Below are 19,125 nucleotides of genomic sequence, written 5' to 3'. Positions count from 1 at the left end.
ATAATTAGCCTACTTATTCAGTTTTAGGACACAGTGTTGTCAATTAAATTAAACCTTAGCGCACGTAAAATGTGCTATCAAATGTGTGTTCAGCCTATCTTTTTATTTTGTATTTTTACGATCAAAAAAAGTCGTCAACGGCGTGTGTGTGTGAGCGTCCTGTGGTGGACGCTCACACACACACACACACTCAGTTACACACGTACACGCTCATATTCATTCTCACACACACAGAGCCTCGGACACAAGTAAAATGGCGTCGGGGGCCATTTCAGCGGAGACTAAGAAGATTACAGATTTACGTGTTGTAGACCTCAAATCAGAACTCAAACGAAGAAATCTGGATGTTACTGGGGTAAAAAATACACTCGTCGCAAGGTTGAAGCAGGTAATTTGAATTTAAAACAGTAAATTACTGTGGCGTGTGGACAAATGATCGCGAGCTAGCTTGATGGCTAAGGAGTTAGCATAGCCGTTTGTATCAAAACATGTTTGCATTCCGGACTGTTTTAATGCATTTAATAACTACACGGATGTAATGGTCGTAGTTGAATACCAAGTGTGACAGGATTGGCATGAAATATGTACTAGCAGTTTCAGAAACCTAATCTGTAAGGATTTAAGTACGTTAGGCTAAATTCTCTTAGCAAGCGAATGCAGCTACAACGCGCTCAGATCAGTTGCTGTAACTTCAACCCAATTCACCGTCTTTATTTTCAATCTTTGTGCAATTTTGAATTAATGGGCAATCAGTTGAATAATCAGATGTAGCTAATAATGCTGAGTGTTACAATATGCATAAATAGCTGTGTTACTAGACAGAAACAAGACTTGGGTGAATGCAAAACAGCGTATCACTTGTTTAGTTTCACTTTAGTTTAAAGCAGGGTAGTCCAAATTTGTTTAAATAAAAAATATTATTATTATTAGGCTCAAATCTTTTGCATGTCATGTTTAACAGCTGCACTATCATAGATCATTTATGCAAAGCACAGTATGGTCTGAACCATTGTTTCAAATAATGAAATAATCATTTGAATGGTCGTGCGTTCTTGTGTGAAGGCAATAGAAGATGAAGGTGGAGATCCAGACAACATTGAGATCACCTTATCAGCTGACACACCCACGAGGAAACAAAGCAAATCTAAAGGTAGACCTTCACACTAAGAACCCAAGTCTTTTACTTCCCCGTGTGTCTTTTTCAAAAGTTGATTGAAAAGCTTTATTACACATCCTCAGGAAAGAAGACCGACCTGGATGCTGACACCATCATGGAAGAGGAATCCTTCTCTAAGGTATGGAGTGGAATTGTTGCCCCATATTGAGTTAATTGAAGCTGGACTAATAAATGAGTAACATGTTAGGTACTATTTTCTAAAAACATTAGACCCTATAATCTGCACAAATATTGCATTAGGCCAATATAAATCTTTAAAAGCTTCTATATTGTTGGATGTAACATTTTTATTTATATTTTCACATCTTCATATTTAAATGTGTATGAATATGAAAGTATTATATAATGTAGGGATGTAACGATTACCGGTTTGACGATAAATCATGATAAAATTCCCCACGGTTAGTATTACCGTTTCATATTTTAATTATCATTAAAACCGTATTCGATTACCACGATTTGAACAACTCACGATAAATAAATACTGTCCGGCATAAAGCAGAGTGTTAACAGTGTCACGAGCGCACAGCAGCAGAGTTTCATTCTGAGAGAAAACGGCGGAAAAGATGGGAGGTTTTAAAAGAGTGCTGAGGGAATTATACAAATGAATATATCAGTGAATTAATTATATGAATGTACCTCTGAAGGATCTGACTGTCTTCAGAAACGATTCGATGGCATTTTGATTCATCTTAGCTCCATATAAGACCTAAAGGAAGTGTTCTTAAACACAATACTGCTTTGTTCGCGGACTTCAAGGGAATCAGCTGTAATTCAGCTTTTCCGTATAAAGCGCCACCTGCTGTCAGAGACTGGATTTACAGACACTTATTTACATTCAGCCTGTGTGCAGATTCTGTCTGGCCAAAAAACTGACCAAATTTGCATGCCCTGCTGTAAATTTTAACCGGTTGATGAAAAACAAGCTTATGTGGATTCTACACATTTAAACAATTCAGTTTACCTTTATATGAAACTTTTTCAAAGCTTTATTTGAACATTTACATTATTTATTTGAACATGCTATTAAACTGGTGTCAGTCAAGTTGTCATTTAAAATCCAGACCTCATTGGTAATGTTATTGTTTTAGTGATTATGCAAACAAAAAGTCATTTTATTTGCTGTTTGTTGATTTTTAAGTATAAAATTTGGTGAAGTGATTTATGTATCGGTACTTTTTGAACATCTCCAGCACATTTTAACAATACCGTGATAATACTGATAACCGTGATAATTTTGGTCACTATAATCGTGATGAGAAATTTTCATACCGTTACATCCCTAATATAATGCTTGATTTATTCACGATAGATACAGTGGTACATAACTTAATTATATTCTCAAACAAATTATTTCATGCAAAGTTGAAATTGGTTGTGAATTTAGTTCATTGGTAATTACTAATCCTAATCAACAATACATGTTAAAAAGTTTTATGAACTGTCATTTGGTAATGAGAAGTGAAAGATATAACATGCGCTGTTATCTGAACTGTTTTTTTATATACACTATTGATCAAAAGTTTAAAGTGTTGCTCACTATACTATATGGACAAAAGTATTGGGATATACCTCTAAATTATTGAATTCAGGTGTTTCAATCAGACCCTTTGCCACAGATGTTTAAAATCAAGAAGCTAGCCATGCATGGTACAGTGCTAGGAGGATGCCACCTGTGCATTGAGTCAGTTCACAAAATTCTGTCCCTGCCATCTATTTCACATTGACTGTAAGTGGTATTATTAGGAAGTGGAAGACCACATAAAGTCACAGAGCAGGGTCCTGAGGCACATGATGCGCAAAAATCGCCAACGCTCTGCTGATTCCATTGAGTTTAAACTTCCTCTGGCATTAATATCAGCACAGAAACTGTGAGGTGGGAGCTTCATGGAATGGGTTTCCATGGCCGAGCAGCTACTTGCAAGTCTCACAACACCAAGTACAATGCTAAGCATCAAATGGAGTGGTATAAAAGATACCACCACTGGGCTCTTGAGTAGTGACGGAATCTTAAAAATGCTATGCTTCCAAATTTGTGGGAACAGGCCATTTTCTATTGCAGCATGACTGTGCCCCAATGCACAAAGCAGCCTCCATAAAGACATGGTTGAATGAGTCTGGTGTGGAAGAAATTTACTGGCCTGCACAGAGCCCTGCCCTCAACCCCATTAAACACCTTTGGGGTGAGCTGGAACGGAGATTGTGAGCCAGGCCTTCTCGTCCAGCATCAGTGCCTGACCTCACAGGTGCTCTGCTGAATAAATGGGCAAAACTCCCACAGAAACACCTCAAAGTCTTGTGGAAAGCCTTCACAGAACAGTGAAAGCTGTTATAGTCCCAATACTTTTGTCCTTATAGTGTTTTTCTGTTTCAAATAAACATTGCTCTTTTGAAAGAAAATTAAGCCTATTGTTTCCACAAATATTATGCAGCATATGTTTTAAATTGTGGTAATAAATGTCTTCTAATCACCAAATCAGCATATATTTAAATTGTAATATTTTTCATTACTGATTCTACTGTATTTTGAACAAAGAAATTTAGCCTTGGTGAAAATAAGAGACAATGGTTTAAGCATTTCTTTGAAAACTGTTTAAACTGTTGTTTTCATGCTTCTGGCAAAATCACCCTTTTAAGTTATTTAAAGAATGCCCAAAATTTTTTTTTTAATTTCTGCATTGTTGGTTTCTTATGACCAACCCAATATTTTAATAGGGGAATATAAAAAATATATCAAAATATTGACTGCCATTCATTTTATTGCCACTGAATGTATGATTTCTAAGTATCAGTAATGATCTCCCCCAAGTCTTCATTAACATGAGGAAATTCTTATATAATTTGTTTGTTTTATTTTCAGGAGACTGAGGAAGAGGAATCTGAAAAAGGTATGTCTGGTCACTTATTGGTGTGGAGATGTAACATTTGTTTTTCAGGTTTCAGACGGTTGGACTTCTCTTGCATCCTTTTTCTTTTGCTGTTTTTCAATCTCAACGTTCTAGTCAGACACGCTAAAAGCTGGTCTTTCACAGACATTAAAACATCCCATCCGGAACACGTGCTGCATCAAAGGACAGATAACCCTTCACCATTTGTGTTAACATCAGTGATACTCCTAATCTCATCATCTAATTCGTTCAAGAGCACATTACCCTGCTACCACATTTCATCAGCAAGAGGAGACCTTTCACCCACTCGATCTCCGTTCAGAACACCACCCAAGCTTCAGCAGGACACCTCTTTCTTTCTGTTGAGACTGGACTACCTCCTGGAATGGAGACGGCAACAGGCTGCATGCCTTTGTTGACTGGTCAGCACATAACACATGAACCTCGTTCACCAAAGTCTTGACACTTCTTTCTGACTGCAGTATAGCCGGCATGGCTTAAGTGGATATCAATGTCACTGCTCGTGCTTTGAACTCATTCAAGACTGGATGCAGCTCAGTGGACATCCATTTTTAGCCGTGTTACTGGACAGAGTACTGTGAACAAGGCTAGATTTCTCCAACGGATCAGAGAAGATTTGGCACCCTGTTTTTGATTTGCCTCCATCGGCTGTAAAACGAGATGGACGGTCAGCGGAAGTGTGTGAAAGAAGACTCTCGATGTGACCACAAGAAGCTGCGTGACATCTGGCAGGAGGACTTGCATTATGGAATAGATTTGCGATTTCACTCAGACGGAATGCATGTCTGTAAAGCAGAGAAGTGTGTTAATGCCACCCAGCTGTGGAACCTTCAAAATTTGGACCAAGATAGTGATGTTCATCGTAGTCAGAAGATTGTTCATCCTCATCGTTGTTCTCTAAGGAATGTGTTTTTATGTGTACCTGTGGTTTCCTCACCCACGATGACCACTAACACTAAACTTGCTCTTTGTTGTACTTTCTAGGTCACGTAGCACAGAGATTTGAATGTTAAACAATGTGTTTTTGCCATGTTTTATGCTTGTTAAATCCCTCAGATGTAACTGATACTGATGATGCTACTCGTGACAATTCAAAAACCTTCTCCTCTGAAGACGGCCTTGTGGAGCCTGATCTTGAAGCAGAAGCAGAACCCGAGCCCGATCCTGATGTGGAGATTGAGGCTGAGAGAGAAGCCGAGTCTGAAGTCCCAGAGATGGAGGCCTTGGAGAGCGAACCTGCTCCTGAACCCATAAAAGAAGTTGAGGATGACAATATATCTGTCACCATCCAGGCCGAAGATGCCATCACGCTGGATGTAGATGGTGACGACCTCCTGGAAACAGGTAAACATGTGAAACTTCCAGATTCTGAGGCAGACAAGGGCTGCGAAGAGCCTGAGACCACTGCTGAGATGGGGCAGGAGACAGACTCGCTGACTGAAGACATAGATGGCCACAAGGATGGTAAGAGAAATGACGGGCTGATGTCTGACACCGGCAAGAAGGACAGCAGAGAGGCCTTGAAGAAAGGAGAAATGGGAGACAAGGAAAAGGATTCTGGGAAGAAAGGCCCCTCTTCAACTGGGGCGACAGGCCAAGCAAAGAGGTTTGTCTTTCTATGTCAGTTCTTTAAGATACTACTACCAAGTTCCAGCTCACTAAGAACTCAGCATTGTGGGTAGCCGCAAGAATTTTTTCATAACAAGTTGTTCAGTGTACCTAATCCCTGCCTTTGGTTTGCTCTTTTGGTTTGATTTGCCATTTTTTCGAGTTTGGTAATTGGTGGAGTTAAACGAGGAGCAGAAAACACGTCTGTTACGCACACATTTCCAGCACTTGCTTTTCCAGTCCCTACTTATGGGTTAAAAAAAGAGCAATAGTTCCAGTGATGTCAGAGGGGTTTGTCAGTCCAGTGAAGTGATTCTCTCTGAAGTTGAACACCCTCCTGAGGATGTCATTGGTCAAGGGAATAAATTGGCAGAAAACCTGACCCACCTTGCTCCTGTGGAAAAGCAAGAGAAAGAAGCCTTATTGGAGTTTTGTCCGAGTGCAAGCCTTGCCTATGGGGATTTGTTTTGTTGTTTTTTGGTTCTTTTTCTGTAATGCACCAAACATTTGTATAACCTTTTGTTGTTTGTTTGGAGATGTACCTCGATGCCCCACAGTCATCTTCTCTCATGCTCTGGTACTCATTAAAGTATTTCTCTCTTGTTGTCGCTCTCATAATATTCACATTTTAGCTCTTCAAAAGACAGAGATGGAAAGTCTACAAAAGATGAAAAAGGTATGACTTTCCTAAATGGGTTTGCATTTTGAAGTTTTGGACTTAACGGTTTACGGTTAAGTTTATACACAGCAGCTGGTCTAAGTGATAAAACACTTCTAAAGCCTGTTATCTGTCTTCAGGAAGTGGCAGCAGCAGTACCAGCTCTACTCGCAATCTGTGGGTGAGCGGCTTGTCGTCCAACACCAAAGCAGCTGATCTCAAGAACCTCTTTGGCAAATATGGAAAGGTAAAGGCTCTTTGTATATGATAAATAGGCACCAGTTTATAATTTACATGTTTGTGATTTAAGGATTGTAACGTTGACAGCATTTTCAAATGTTTGTTTTCAAAATAGGTTTTTAGTGCCAAAGTGGTCACCAATGCTCGTAGCCCAGGAGCCAAGTGTTATGGATTAGTTACCATGTCATCCAGCGCAGAAGTGGCCAGGTGTATCTCTCACCTGGACCACACAGAACTCCATGGACAACAGATATCTGTGGACAGGGTAAGAGCTTAACCGTTGTTCTTTAACAGTGGGATTCTCAACATATTTAAGCACTTTTTATGGGCTTTACATAATATAGTCAAACATCATCAATAGTGTGTGCTTTTGTGAAAAATAAAAAAAAAACCTTCATTTCTGATCTCATTGTAACGTCCTCATAGGTGAAAACTGACCCATTTAAAAAGGACTTTTCAAAGAAAGAGGGAGAAGAGAAGACCAGTTCCAGTAAAATTTCTGGAGAAAAGCGCACTCCAACTGGAGCGAAAACTTCCAGCAAGTAAGCGTTAATCCAGTTTTATTCTTTCAATTGTTTTAAATGGGAGGTGTATTTCATTGTATTGTTTTCAATAGGACACCAGTTTCATCTAAGAAGGAAGAGAAGAAATCAGACAAACCATCTGAGAAGGACTACAAAGACATCAAAAAACAGGACTTTAAAACCAACAAATATGATGCACCTTCTTCCAATTCAGGAGCCGACGCTGCAAAGAAGGATGACAAGAAATATGGACGTATGTTACAGTTTGATTGGTTTCACCTACTGAGGAAGTTTAAAAACTTAAAACTTTATAGTTGTTTTATGTTTTCCCATCTGCAGGAAAGAGTCCAGGCAATATGATGGTGATCAACCAAGCTAAAGGAGGGCAAAACTTCAATAAATCTCGTCCTCCTTTCAGAAGGGGTGGGAGGTTTGAGAAGGTACCACAGACATCCTCAGAATGTACTGTATTACCATGTAAAGAGATTTTTATCAAGGCCAAATTATCTGATTGTCTATTTCTCTACAGCCTGGTCCTCCCAACATGATGAACAGACGTCCCAGAGGGTTCATACCACATGAGGAGGTATGTTAACTTTGAAAACATCATCTGAATTAGTAAAGGCCATATACACTTAGTATTTAGTTTGACCTGTTTTTTGTAACCTACTTGCAGATGGAGAAAGGCCGTCTCATGCTTAACAAAGGTGGCAACAAAGACATCCTGCCATTTGAGAAGATGAAGGAACAGAGGATGCGTGAGCGCATGGTCAGGATGGAACGCGTTCGCAGGGCTATGGAACTGCGCAGGTAGGCATGCTTTCCTTTTCATTCGCAAATAAAATGGCAAAGTGCTTAAGCAGCATTTTGTAATGCGGTTTTGTTGTGACGTCCAGACGGCGCGAGGTAGCAGAGCGAGAGCGCCGGGAGAGGGAACGCATCCGTATTATGCGTGAACGTGAGGAAAGGGAGAACCTGATGAGAGAGCGGCAAAGGCTGGAGGTGGAAAGGCAGAAACTTGAACGTGAGCGCATGGAGAGAGAGAGACTGGAACGGGAGCGGATCCGTATAGAGCAGGTACAGCTGCGATACACCTACCTGTGGAAACTCAAAGCTGGGATTTTGTATTTACATTGATGTACTGATAATGTGCTGTGTGTGCAGGAGCGACGCAAGGAAGCTGAGCGTTTGGCTCGAGAACGCGAAGAGCTGAGACGGCAGCAGGAGCAGTTGCGCTACGAGCAGGTGAAACGAAACAACTTAAAGAGGGGACGTGACGTTGACCAAAGGTGTGTGAAAGATATTCATTTTTGGGGTCTAGTGGTTTCTAAGGTTCGGAGTGGTCAATGGCTTTTTTTTTCTCTGTCTGTGCAGGAGGGAAGACCCATACTGGAACAGTGGTAAAAAGATGCCGACTGAGCCAGAGGGACGGATCGGTCAAGGCGGAGATTACAACAATCGCCAACAGAATCGCTTCAATGATTTCAACCCTAGAGACCGGAACCGATACCAGCAGACATCAGCTGTGCAATCCAGCAATTTTGATAGGTAGGCATTCATGAACGAGAATGCAATTCCCAAACACAATAGGACAGGAAGGAGAAGAGACCAGGCCACAGCTGAAGATTTCAGATTTTCAGCTTCTGTTTAATCTTTTTAGCAGGCACTTTTATTCAAACGAGAACGAGAGAGAGCTTAATACAAGTTGCGCTAACCTTCCAAATTAGCAGCACAAGTTACAATTTGTGCATTGACAGCAAGCGATGAATTCGCTTTTTTCTTTTGCAGACGCAATCGCTTCGACGGTGAACCTGAATCAAAGAAGAGTCGACCTGCTCCTCGCCGTGAAGGTTCAGGGTTTGAGCGCTATCCTAAAAACTTTGAAACTGTGCGGAGAGCAGAACCACCACCTCCACCTCGTGCAGAGCTGCGTGACAGCGATCGCAGAGAGATCCGCGACCGAGATGAGCGCAGACAGGTGTCCATGCCTGATCGACCAGCTGGTGGCAGAGCGCCGCCCCCTGCCATTGCCCACTCCCGTACCCCCAGAGATGGCAGCCACACTGGCTGGAAGGCTGATGGGGGAATGAATACAAAACAAGGAGATGTCAGGTACGAATGAGTTTCTGTTTGTGCTTCTTTGAGTTGAGGTTTGGTTCTTGTTCAGTACATTCAAAACATCAGCAACAGTGATTTTCAAATTTCAAGTGACATTTCATTACATTAGCAGTTCTTGAACCTCTGCTTTCTTCCAATGTGGACAAGAACAGTACTATGATAGCAGTGTTTTTTTTTTTTTTTTTTTTTTAAGTTGTTCCAAACCTGTATATTTCTTTCTTTTGCTGAACACAAAAGAAGATATTTTGAAGAATGTTGGTAATCAAACAGTTGTTGGTCCCCATCGACTTATTTTTTTTCCTCCATACTGTGCAAGTCAGTGGGGACCAGGTATTTTAATTTTCAAAGAAACTCTTGAATCGGCCTTGAACTCACCAGTAATGCTGACTATTACAGACCAGTACGGATGCGTCCAGAACGTCCGGGCAGAGAGGGTCCTGGACCTGCCATGAGAGGGGTGTCCACAGCCAGCCGTGGCAGAGCCAGCTTCAACAGCCGAGACAGTGGCAGACCTGTGGTCATGGGAGACCAGGTAAAGTACATAACATGCCTCTGACACATTCTTTTTGTTGCTAGTTTTCAAATCATCTAATGCCTTATTACCTTCCTTTTACCATAGCAACACTTTGGCAGTGGCAGACAGGTGGTGGTAGAGCGGCATGGACGCGATCAGGGCCCCAGGAAAGACTGGCACGGGTCAGCGGGGTCACAAAGCGGAGGATTCACAGATAACCACAGAATGGGGGACAGTCGACCTGGCATTATGGCACCACACTCCAGGTTTGATTTGATCATTCATATACAGCATGCATTAGAGATTACGATCCTGATTAAAACTCCCACACAATCTTATGATTGAGCCATGTGTATTATGGCTGTTTCACATTACAAGTGTCAGCGTAGCATGAGCAGCACATATTTTTGTCACTTCTCAGGTTAATGAATGAGTGGATCGGCCATCAACTCTTCTGATGCTCTCATTTATTAACATGCGGAGACTTGTGGGTCAAAACGTGTGCTGTTTACACTCTGCTGATGCTTGCAATGTGACACAAGCGCTAAACCAAAGACTAGGGACTTGGTTAGCTTCACAAACAGTCTTTCCACCAGCACGTTATTTCAGTGTACAAGTAGGGCTGAGCGATATGGCCAAAAAAAATCAAAAAAATTTTTCATATCAGTCGATATCGATTATCACGATAAATGTAAAATCTTTATTTTTTCGAGTTTAAGAAAGTTGTAGAAACCAGACCATTACTTTTCCTTAACAAAATAAATGTCTAAATAGAAAAATGTATTTCTTAGTTTCTGCATGTTCTAATGAGTGATAGTGTTTCAAATCAAGAAACAGGTTTGGGTTGCCTGATAATATTAATAATAATAATATTGCTTTTTTTGTCTTTTAGAAATGCACATTTAATAGTAGCTTGAGTTAGGATGCAGAGGTAAAGTTTTGTTCATTATCAAAATCAGTAACATCTGTAAAAAAAATTAGCAAGTGTTTTTTTTTTTTTTTTTTTTTATTAAGCATTAGTCTCCCATAGTAGCAAACATTTATATTAGGGATGTGCGCAACGACTAATTTGACTCGTTTAAACGGAAGTTTTGTATCCGACTAGTCTAACAGCTAGAAACCCCCAAAAAATGACAAAAGAAAAAAAAAACGTGCGTGTGTCTATATAACAGCCTACACTTGAAATACTTAATCTTTCAATCACACTGTCAAATCCCTCAATGAATTCTGCTAAAAATAGGTCACGATTATGCCATATGCTTGCCTCGCGTTATCATCATTTAATTTTAGGCGGTCGTTAAACAGAAAAAAAGGAAGAGCATACACCGGTGCATAGCTTATTTATTCAGATCGGCTGGAGCAATGCAGAAATGGAAAATCAATCAATAAACTGACAGAATTCTTAATTTTCATATAAAGTTAGCCAACATATTAAAACACAAGTCAAAAACAATAGGAAAGCTTATCAAGAAATAGCATTAAAACGGCATTAAAAAGTACTTTGTGTTGGCTATATTGTCTAAAAACAAAATAATCCTCGTTTTACTTAGACCATGCGCATTTGTTCAGTGAATTTAAAATGTTAACGTGGTCTGGCGAAAGACTGGACTAGAGGCGATTCTGCACTTGGGAAAAAAAAACGTGCTCGGCAGGAACTGAAGTCACAGGCACGCAGAGATAAGCAAGCAGACAGTTTCGAAAAGAACCTGAAAAGTATGTCACTGAATTAGGGATGTTCATTCCGGTTATTTTTCCCAACTGACGCTCATTAACCGATTATTAACCGTTAACCGACAAGATCATTTAAAATTAGAACTGAATTTAATTAGAATAAGTGTCTGTGACCCGTTAAAAATACAAACATTTGTTTTCCGGGGATTAATTTTATTAATTTTATAAATAAAAATAACGAATAAACAGGCCTAAATAATAATTTAACAAAAGAAAAACGGTGCAACAAGTAGTCTATGCAGAGTTTCGGTTCATTTTTGTGCTGCGCAAAAACTAGGCGGCATCCTATTTTTTTTGGCTTATTTTACAAAAGTGCAAAGATTAGTTTTTAGTGTGAATGTACACAAATAAAAGCAAATCTTTTACAATTCCAATTATCTTCATGACTAAAATGAGTATTTGCTTCCACTGTTAAAATGAAAAAAAAAATCAAGTGATTGCTCCAGGCCGCATGCATTTCTGAATGAAATAATACAATGCGATTTTATAGGCCACTTATTTTTTTCTCTCATACGCGTAGCTTATTTTAATTCTGACGCGCTTTGTGTTGTACTGTTATCATTTACAAGCGTGACGCACGTCTCCATCTCAGCAGCTCGATCCACAAACTCTTCCTTTGTTCATCTGGGAAAACAGTGCACGTTATCTCACTAGATTTATAAAGTAAATATTTTAGAAACCCATGCCAGCACAGGAGAATACATCAACATATTTCTATATGCGATTTGTTGTACATCGCGATTTCAAAATAAAAGTTCAAACCCTCTCTGAGTTTGCATGTGACGAATATTAAAATTATATGGATTTAAACGTCATTGAGTCACGTGCCCTCTGCAGGTATTTGTTATAAACTTATAATACTTAATGTAGTTAAGTTGGTTATGCTCATGTTATGTAGTATAGGCATATTACTTTATGTATTTTAACAGTGTTGTTCATTAAAACCATGTGATTACTTGGTTTTTGATACTTTATTCAAACCAATTATTGTTGTCTCATCATTAGCTTAATATATGTGTGTGTGTGTGTGTGTGTGTGTGTGTGTGTATGTAGGTAGTCATACTAAAGCCTGCTTTTCACTTAGGTCTGCTATCAGATTGCTCACTTGTCAAAATAATCAGTAGATTACTTGATTACCTAAATAATTGTTAGTTACGGCTCTACATAACAAAATTAAAATATTGTCTCGTTCTAGTGAATTAAGTATCTATATTTTGTCTCATCTCACGAGCTAAATGTTTTGTCACACCCCTAGTGTCCATGAACGTGACAGATCGTAATTTTCCAAGTGTATGAAGCTTTTACTCTTCAGGTTAATCATATATTCATGACAAAAATCACTTTGAGGAAATTTAAAACTTTGCCATAGTATCCTTTCAAATTTTAAAGTCACCACAGCCATTGCATAGTTTGCATGTGCTGCATGTTATTTGTACAATTTTGTTTTATTTTTTTGTTTAAAACCAAAAAAGTAGTGCTTAAAGTCCTTGAATTTCATTTAGCAGTTTCTTGTACGAACCCTGTTGTTAGTTTGCTAGTTATTTACTCATGGTGGCAAATGAATCGTAAATCTTGCACATTTACAGGAAACAACGTTAAGTTTTCAGTCTTTCCTTCATGTGTTGTCTTTGCCTATGTATTGATTTGGCTGATTTTATCTTTCTGCAGTCATTCCTCTTCTGGTATGAACAGAATTGTGCAGATCACTAATGTTCCCATGGCTGGCGGCAGCGGAGGATTCAAGCCCTTCAAAGGAAGGTTCTAGCATCTGACTCTCCGCAGTGGAAAAATATAAATACTTTTTTTTTTTAATTTTGAACTTCTGATGTTTTTAATTGGCTGAACTTAGTCATTAGATAATTGTAAAAATTAAATTTGGTTGATTTTGTTGTCTTTTATAAAAGGCTTTACATGTAGTTTTTTGTTTCCTGGACTGTTTTCTGGTAACCTGTAAACAACCTTTGTGTGCATATGTTCTCCTGGCATTCTATAGGTACAGCTGTACAGCTTATTTCTTAACTAGTGTTTGTTTAGATAACCTTGACTTCATGTTTCAAATACTCTCATGCTTTGAGCAGACTACTGCATGTAGCACTGGACACATCTGTATTTCCTTTAACACTTCAGAATGTGGCTTTTTTTGATGATTCTACAACCTTATTAAATTATGTGGATTATGACCATCTCTGTATAGTTTGCTTCTGTATGTGCAGCAGTATCCGCCCACAGTTGAGTCTGTGGAAGAAGATCTGAAGTTGAAGACTGAATGACAATCAGAAGAATCACACAGACTCACGGACCAGATTTCCTTTAATCAGATGTATTGTCCCTCGTCTAAGGCATTTGTTACAGAAAAGTTGTCCATCTACTTTTTGACACTGTTGGGCTACATAAATGTTTTTGGTCATTAATGAACCTTGCACAAAATGGAAGGTTGACCCTTATACTATCCTGATTTTTTTTGTCCTTTTTCTTTTTGCTAAGTTAAAATGTTTTGTGTAAATATACACGTATAAAGGATATAAAATAGAAATTGTAATGGGACCGTTTCTTAAAATGATTTAGAAGCATATGTTGTATTCAGTTGTTAAACATGCATCACAACTGCATCATGGACTGATTCGGTAATGTTGACGAGACAAATGCACCAGGAGAAAACTTGACAGTTCCCATCATTGGCAGAAAGCATGTGTGCCGTGTGTAATATGTGGCATTTTAATATTACTTGAAATTCAGAAGACAATTACTCTCCCTGGTCATTAGTTTGAATCAACCTTGGTAATGCCCTGTCAACATGGATCAACTCAGTCAAAAACTCATGTTGCTTTCATTCCCATATCACTTGATGGCACTAAGATATGAAAACATCAAATTATATTCATGAGAAGTCTTGCAAACATTTCCTGTCTGGAAGGGCAAGGAACATAACATCTAAACGGCAGCATTTAGTGTGAAACTGAACTATTAGAAAGTTCCTTATAACGTTCAGTTCTTTAAGCTCCATAAGTATAAGACTTATTGCAAAAATTATATTTATTGAGTGTTATGAATTAGGTTCAGCTGTAACTAGACAAACTCTGGTTATTCTAATTTTGTATAAAAAAGATAACTTTCTCATCTAGTGCAGTCAATGTTACAGCGCATAAAGAACTAAAATGGTCTAGGTCCTATAATGGAGCTTCAATGGGTTCTGCACACCAACGGCTAACCAAGCAGACGAGGCCTTGGAATATGTACTGATATTATTTGGAGGTAAAAAATAGCTTTAGCTAAATATATTAAACCTTTTGAAGCAATTTTCCATCTACTTACTCTGAAATGGGCTTTCTGTTTTCTTTATGGAGATTGCACCCACAAACTCCACTTTTTCCCCCTTTCTATAAATATGACATTTCAATATGTATCATACTAACATGTATGTTCTTGTGACAATTTATACATTTGCAATTAACAAGATCAATTTAGAAGCAAATGGTTAAAGCTGAAGCACATTACAGAAAAATAAAGTTATTGGCAATCAATACAAATGACATAAGCTAATGCACAGTGGGTACATATTGTGTGCTGGAGAAGTCTGTTGCACATTGTCCATAATCACTCCTTTACCAGACATGCCACTGATCAAAAGCACCTTGGAATGTCCATATTTAACCTGACCTGCAAGTGTAACAGTTGAGGAAGTGTTTGAATCAGAACCTAAGTGTCGGCTTGTTTACAGAATTAAATATTTGTTCTCCCAAGTTGGATGAAAACGGACGATTTACTTAATATCATTCCATTTCACCGCACCAACCCAAGTACAAACCCTTTTAAGATATTTCTCTCCCAACTCTACAGTGACTAGCTTGTGCTTCCTATCGTGACACCAGAGGTGAAAGAAGCTCACTGATATTTATGAATGTAAATCTATTGTTTGTGTAGTGTAAAACCATAGTGAATGTGTAACCTTACCATAACTCTAGATGTTATTATAGCGTACCTTCTAGGGGAATGATAAGAACATGACAAATACAGACTGATGTGCACTTTCTGGCTGAACTCTATTAGTTTACCAACCAATTAATCTAAGGTAAAAACATGAAGAAAAAAAAAAAAAATTCTCTTAGAAGCCCAATTTTGGGTTGAAATAGTAGTTAGTAGTTACAACTATAAAGTTTATAGGGCTGTTCATATCAAGGACGATAACTATAAAGTTTTAATTATCTTTCCAAATTCTATGACACTGCACGAGAAACAACAGAATTTCAGAAGGTTTTTTTTTTTTTAGCTGAAGAACGACTAAAATGTTAAAAAAAAAAAATCGAGCATTTAATACATAATTACAGCCCGCTTATAATAAACAGTATTTTTATTCATTTGTGCGGACGCTAGTCAGATCATACGCCATATTGAATTTGAAAACGAGGCTGAGTCACATGCTTACAGTTTTTACAATGACACACTGTACAAAGGTTCTAGATTGTGTAATTTTTCAAACTCACATCTTTCTAAATTGTTTGTGAACTTTTTTCCGTAAAGACATTTCATCAGCTGAACCTTTATGTTGTAACCCATTCATTGATTGTACTTCATTATGACGTGAACGCTTTAAAAATTAAACATGGCGCTAGTAACGTTATTTCTATAGTCTTTGGCGCTACCCTGACTAAGGTCTATATATAGTTATCGTTCTTGGTGTAAACCAGAGCCGCTGAAAAATTGTTGCGACAACCTTTTATCTCGCCACCACGCGGTCACATGGTTCATATAGTTGCAGTAGTTCCAAACCAGCTGGCACTAAGAACCTGTTTCAGTGGTTTAAGGGGGACAGATAGCAGCAGCGACTCTATTTGAAGCAATTTAGGATAAATATTAAGGCATAATGTTGTTACATGAACTATATTTATAGTAGCCTTAATCAGTTTTTTCCTGTGTTCAGTTTTGAATGGAAGGGGGATTGCTTCCATAGCACAGACTACATTAGAATTTAACTAGACACTATCTAACGATGAACATTAACTAAAATGTAAAAAAAAATCCAGTCATTTAATCAAATTACCAGTGAATGAGCTTGGGGCACAATTAAATGCATGGAGTTAAGCGCTAAAAATATTTTGTTCGGAACGCATTACTTCTGTATCCCCTCTTCCAGTGAAACTCTATGGTAGTGTCGTACCTGACTTTTTCAACTATTCTGGTGTAAACGAGCCTTAACAAAGGGGACTATTTCAAATTAAACCCTGCGTTTCACATTTTAAGAGTGAAGAGTGTAAAGACCATCAACTCTACTGTGCGACTCCACCGGGAATAGAAGTATCGCTTTTTATTTTAGTTTTTTCATTTATATGTTTATTATTGAAATGTTGTTATATGCATGTGTCAATTTTATTTAATTTCTTAAATATGTGGGTATATAGTATTTATAGAGTTGTAACTTTTAGTTTTAGTTACTTTTTCTTATTTGTAAGTCGCTTTGGACAAAAGTGTCTGCTAAATGACAAAAGTAAAGTAAGTAAAGTACATAGTTTGAATCTATATCCGTTACCAAGTAAGCTAACACGTCAAACTGTTTGCAAGACGCTCATGGATATGTTCCTTCTGTGAAGGCCTGTGCGGTTTTCTGCCTATGGTAAGGTCTACAGATTGTCTCAGTCTTGTCTCTCACCTACTTTTGTCGGTATAAAAGATACTGTAAATATTGTAAGGCTTTTTATATCGAGTATTGGCCACTGGGGGACCAAACGTCAAATGAACAGCTCCAGCCCACAACTAGCATAAACAGCAGCTTCTGTGCTCCTATGTAACCAGCGGCCAATTGAACCGTCTGTTCGATTGACTACACCATCATGAGGCTCTTCTACACGTTCATTCTTGCATTGCGAGAGCAGAACAACAGGTAAAATAGCCCAGCGTTAGTGCTTCTCTGAGTGTAAAGCTCAGTACAATGCTCAGTTCAAGGCATATAGCTGGAATGTTTGGATAGAAAAGACCTTGTCTCTCAGGAGGCAGCACTGGAACAGAATGGGCTTGAGTAATCCTTTCCTACCTTACATCCAAATAGTGTAAATGAGTATGTACAATGTACATGAAAGAGTGTAAAATTTATAGCTAGGCCTAGCGATAGACCAATATATCAGTTAGCTTCGGCCAATGTTCAGCCATTTTCAGTACCTCAATACCGATATCGTTTGACCACTAGCTGGAGGAAAACAAACCACTATGATCAAAGATGAGATTTCTTAAGAAGAACCATTTGGTTTTTGGGCAATAACACTAGGTCATCGAGCAATGCCAAATTTCATGGATAATGATCCTACTCATATACTCCATCTTATAAGGCAAATATGAACCAGACATTTGGCTGAAATGTAAAAGGTGTGGGGCGAAGCAAAAACTTGGCCATGTATTTTTATATAACCTACTGATTTTGATATTTTAAAGCTATTTACATTAACGGTAGTGTCAGTTGCTCACTGATATTAACAGTTATTGTAAAATAGGACATTCTTTTGTATACGCATCTATATAACCAACTCTCTAAAAAGGAAGTTACTTCTCCAACAATATCAACAATTAAAAATTTGGCATTAAACTGCCAGGCAAAGAACTACGGTGGCCTACATCATGTCCTGAGACATCACCTTTGCCAAGCGACCTGTTGGCTTGCTACCTGCTCATGTGAACGGCCTTTCATTAAAAGATCTCAGATATCCTTCAGTCAAACAACAGAAACTGACCAATACAACAAATCTACATATGCATATACGGGGAAACTGGTATAAAATAGCTTATAAACAACAGAAATAACGGAAATCAACACAAAAAAGAAAATGCTTTGTATAATGAAAAAAAAGTGGTGCCATGTTATTTTTTTTCCCATGTGTTTTTTTTTTTTTGGAGGGAGGGGGGGTACTTTTTTGCCTAGTGCTATGTGTACATTACCTTGTTTTACTACAAAAAAACCACCCTCCCTGGTGACCCCACACAAATATAGTGCACTGCAGTGGATTTCCTGCTGAGAACATTTGGCCAGCTCTACGAAAGATGTAGTGATAGTCCTTGTAGTGACAGCCCTCTCTTGTTGTCTGCATCTTCAGAACTCCGAGGGTTAAAGTCAGGCACAAGTGGCTTGAGAATGGCAAGTCCTCTCTCTGTCTGTCACACCTCATCTCTGTCGCCTATTCTTTCTCCACCTCACGCTGGGAGATGCATTGCAGAGCCACTGGAATTAAACTGCTGCCCGTTTCACACTCCATACAGAGTCCACTGCTGTTACAACAAGATGCATTTGTCTTTGTCCTTAGCTTCTTTCTTGGGTTTGCGTTCCCCTGTTGAGGGCTGTTTGCCTGGGCTTGGAGAAGCTGTGGCTCCCCCCGCTGAGGCTCCAGCGGCTGCCGCTCTATCCACCTGGTCAGCACCTGCTGCTGGTTGTTGTCCCTGACAGGAGGGGAACAAATTAACCTCTTATTTGTACTCTTTAAATCAGGCATGAAAAATTCATCCTCTTTTTTTCTAAATGCTTGTTATATTGATCTTACTGTAACCGATTCACCCATGCTTATGTTTCATTTACAAAAAAAAAAAAAGCTCTGTTCAATCAAAATGTCATAATTGGTCTTCCATTGAAACAACAAATTTTGTCTGGCGATGTATGCCAAACTTTTTCA

General features: G+C 38.7%; 2 protein-coding genes across 5 annotated transcripts in view; one reads left to right on the top strand and one right to left on the bottom strand.

Moving 5' to 3' along the window:
* The first annotated feature begins 180 nt into the window (after window positions 1–180).
* Window positions 181–14,220, top strand: LOC306887059 (SAFB-like transcription modulator). 2 transcript variants are annotated; one of them, XM_079444534.1, is made up of 20 exons: window positions 181–388; window positions 1,063–1,150; window positions 1,240–1,295; window positions 4,038–4,065; window positions 5,143–5,692; window positions 6,327–6,370; window positions 6,493–6,599; window positions 6,708–6,857; window positions 7,019–7,134; window positions 7,209–7,369; window positions 7,456–7,556; window positions 7,646–7,702; window positions 7,793–7,926; window positions 8,013–8,193; window positions 8,281–8,405; window positions 8,491–8,664; window positions 8,905–9,228; window positions 9,631–9,766; window positions 9,854–10,014; window positions 13,148–14,220. In XM_079444534.1, the coding sequence occupies exons 1-20, from the start codon at window positions 254–256 to the stop codon at window positions 13,242–13,244; spliced, it is 2,925 nt and encodes a 974-aa protein (XP_079300660.1). In that variant the 5' UTR covers window positions 181–253; the 3' UTR covers window positions 13,245–14,220. The 2 variants fall into 2 exon arrangements, with proteins under 2 accessions (XP_079300660.1, XP_079300661.1); XM_079444535.1 differs by having other exon boundaries at window positions 235–388; window positions 5,200–5,692.
* Window positions 13,773–19,125, bottom strand: part of LOC306887082 (ubiquitin carboxyl-terminal hydrolase MINDY-2-like) — a 30,413-nt gene continuing 25,060 nt past the window's right edge. Inside the window, exon 9 of one of the 3 annotated variants that reach the window (XM_079444566.1) lies at window positions 13,773–18,895. In XM_079444566.1, coding sequence (XP_079300692.1) covers window positions 18,731–18,895 — 165 coding nt within the window. In that variant the 3' untranslated portion in view covers window positions 13,773–18,730. The remainder of the gene's footprint in view (window positions 18,896–19,125) is intronic. The other 2 variants (XM_079444564.1, XM_079444565.1) reach the window with 2 other exon arrangements.

The sequence above is a fragment of the Barbus barbus genome (genome assembly GCF_936440315.1).
Source record: "Barbus barbus genome assembly, chromosome: 2".
Lineage (NCBI taxonomy): Eukaryota > Metazoa > Chordata > Actinopteri > Cypriniformes > Cyprinidae > Barbus > Barbus barbus.
The sequence above is the reverse complement of the archived record's forward strand: the minus strand, read 5'-3'. Positions and strand labels throughout refer to the sequence as shown.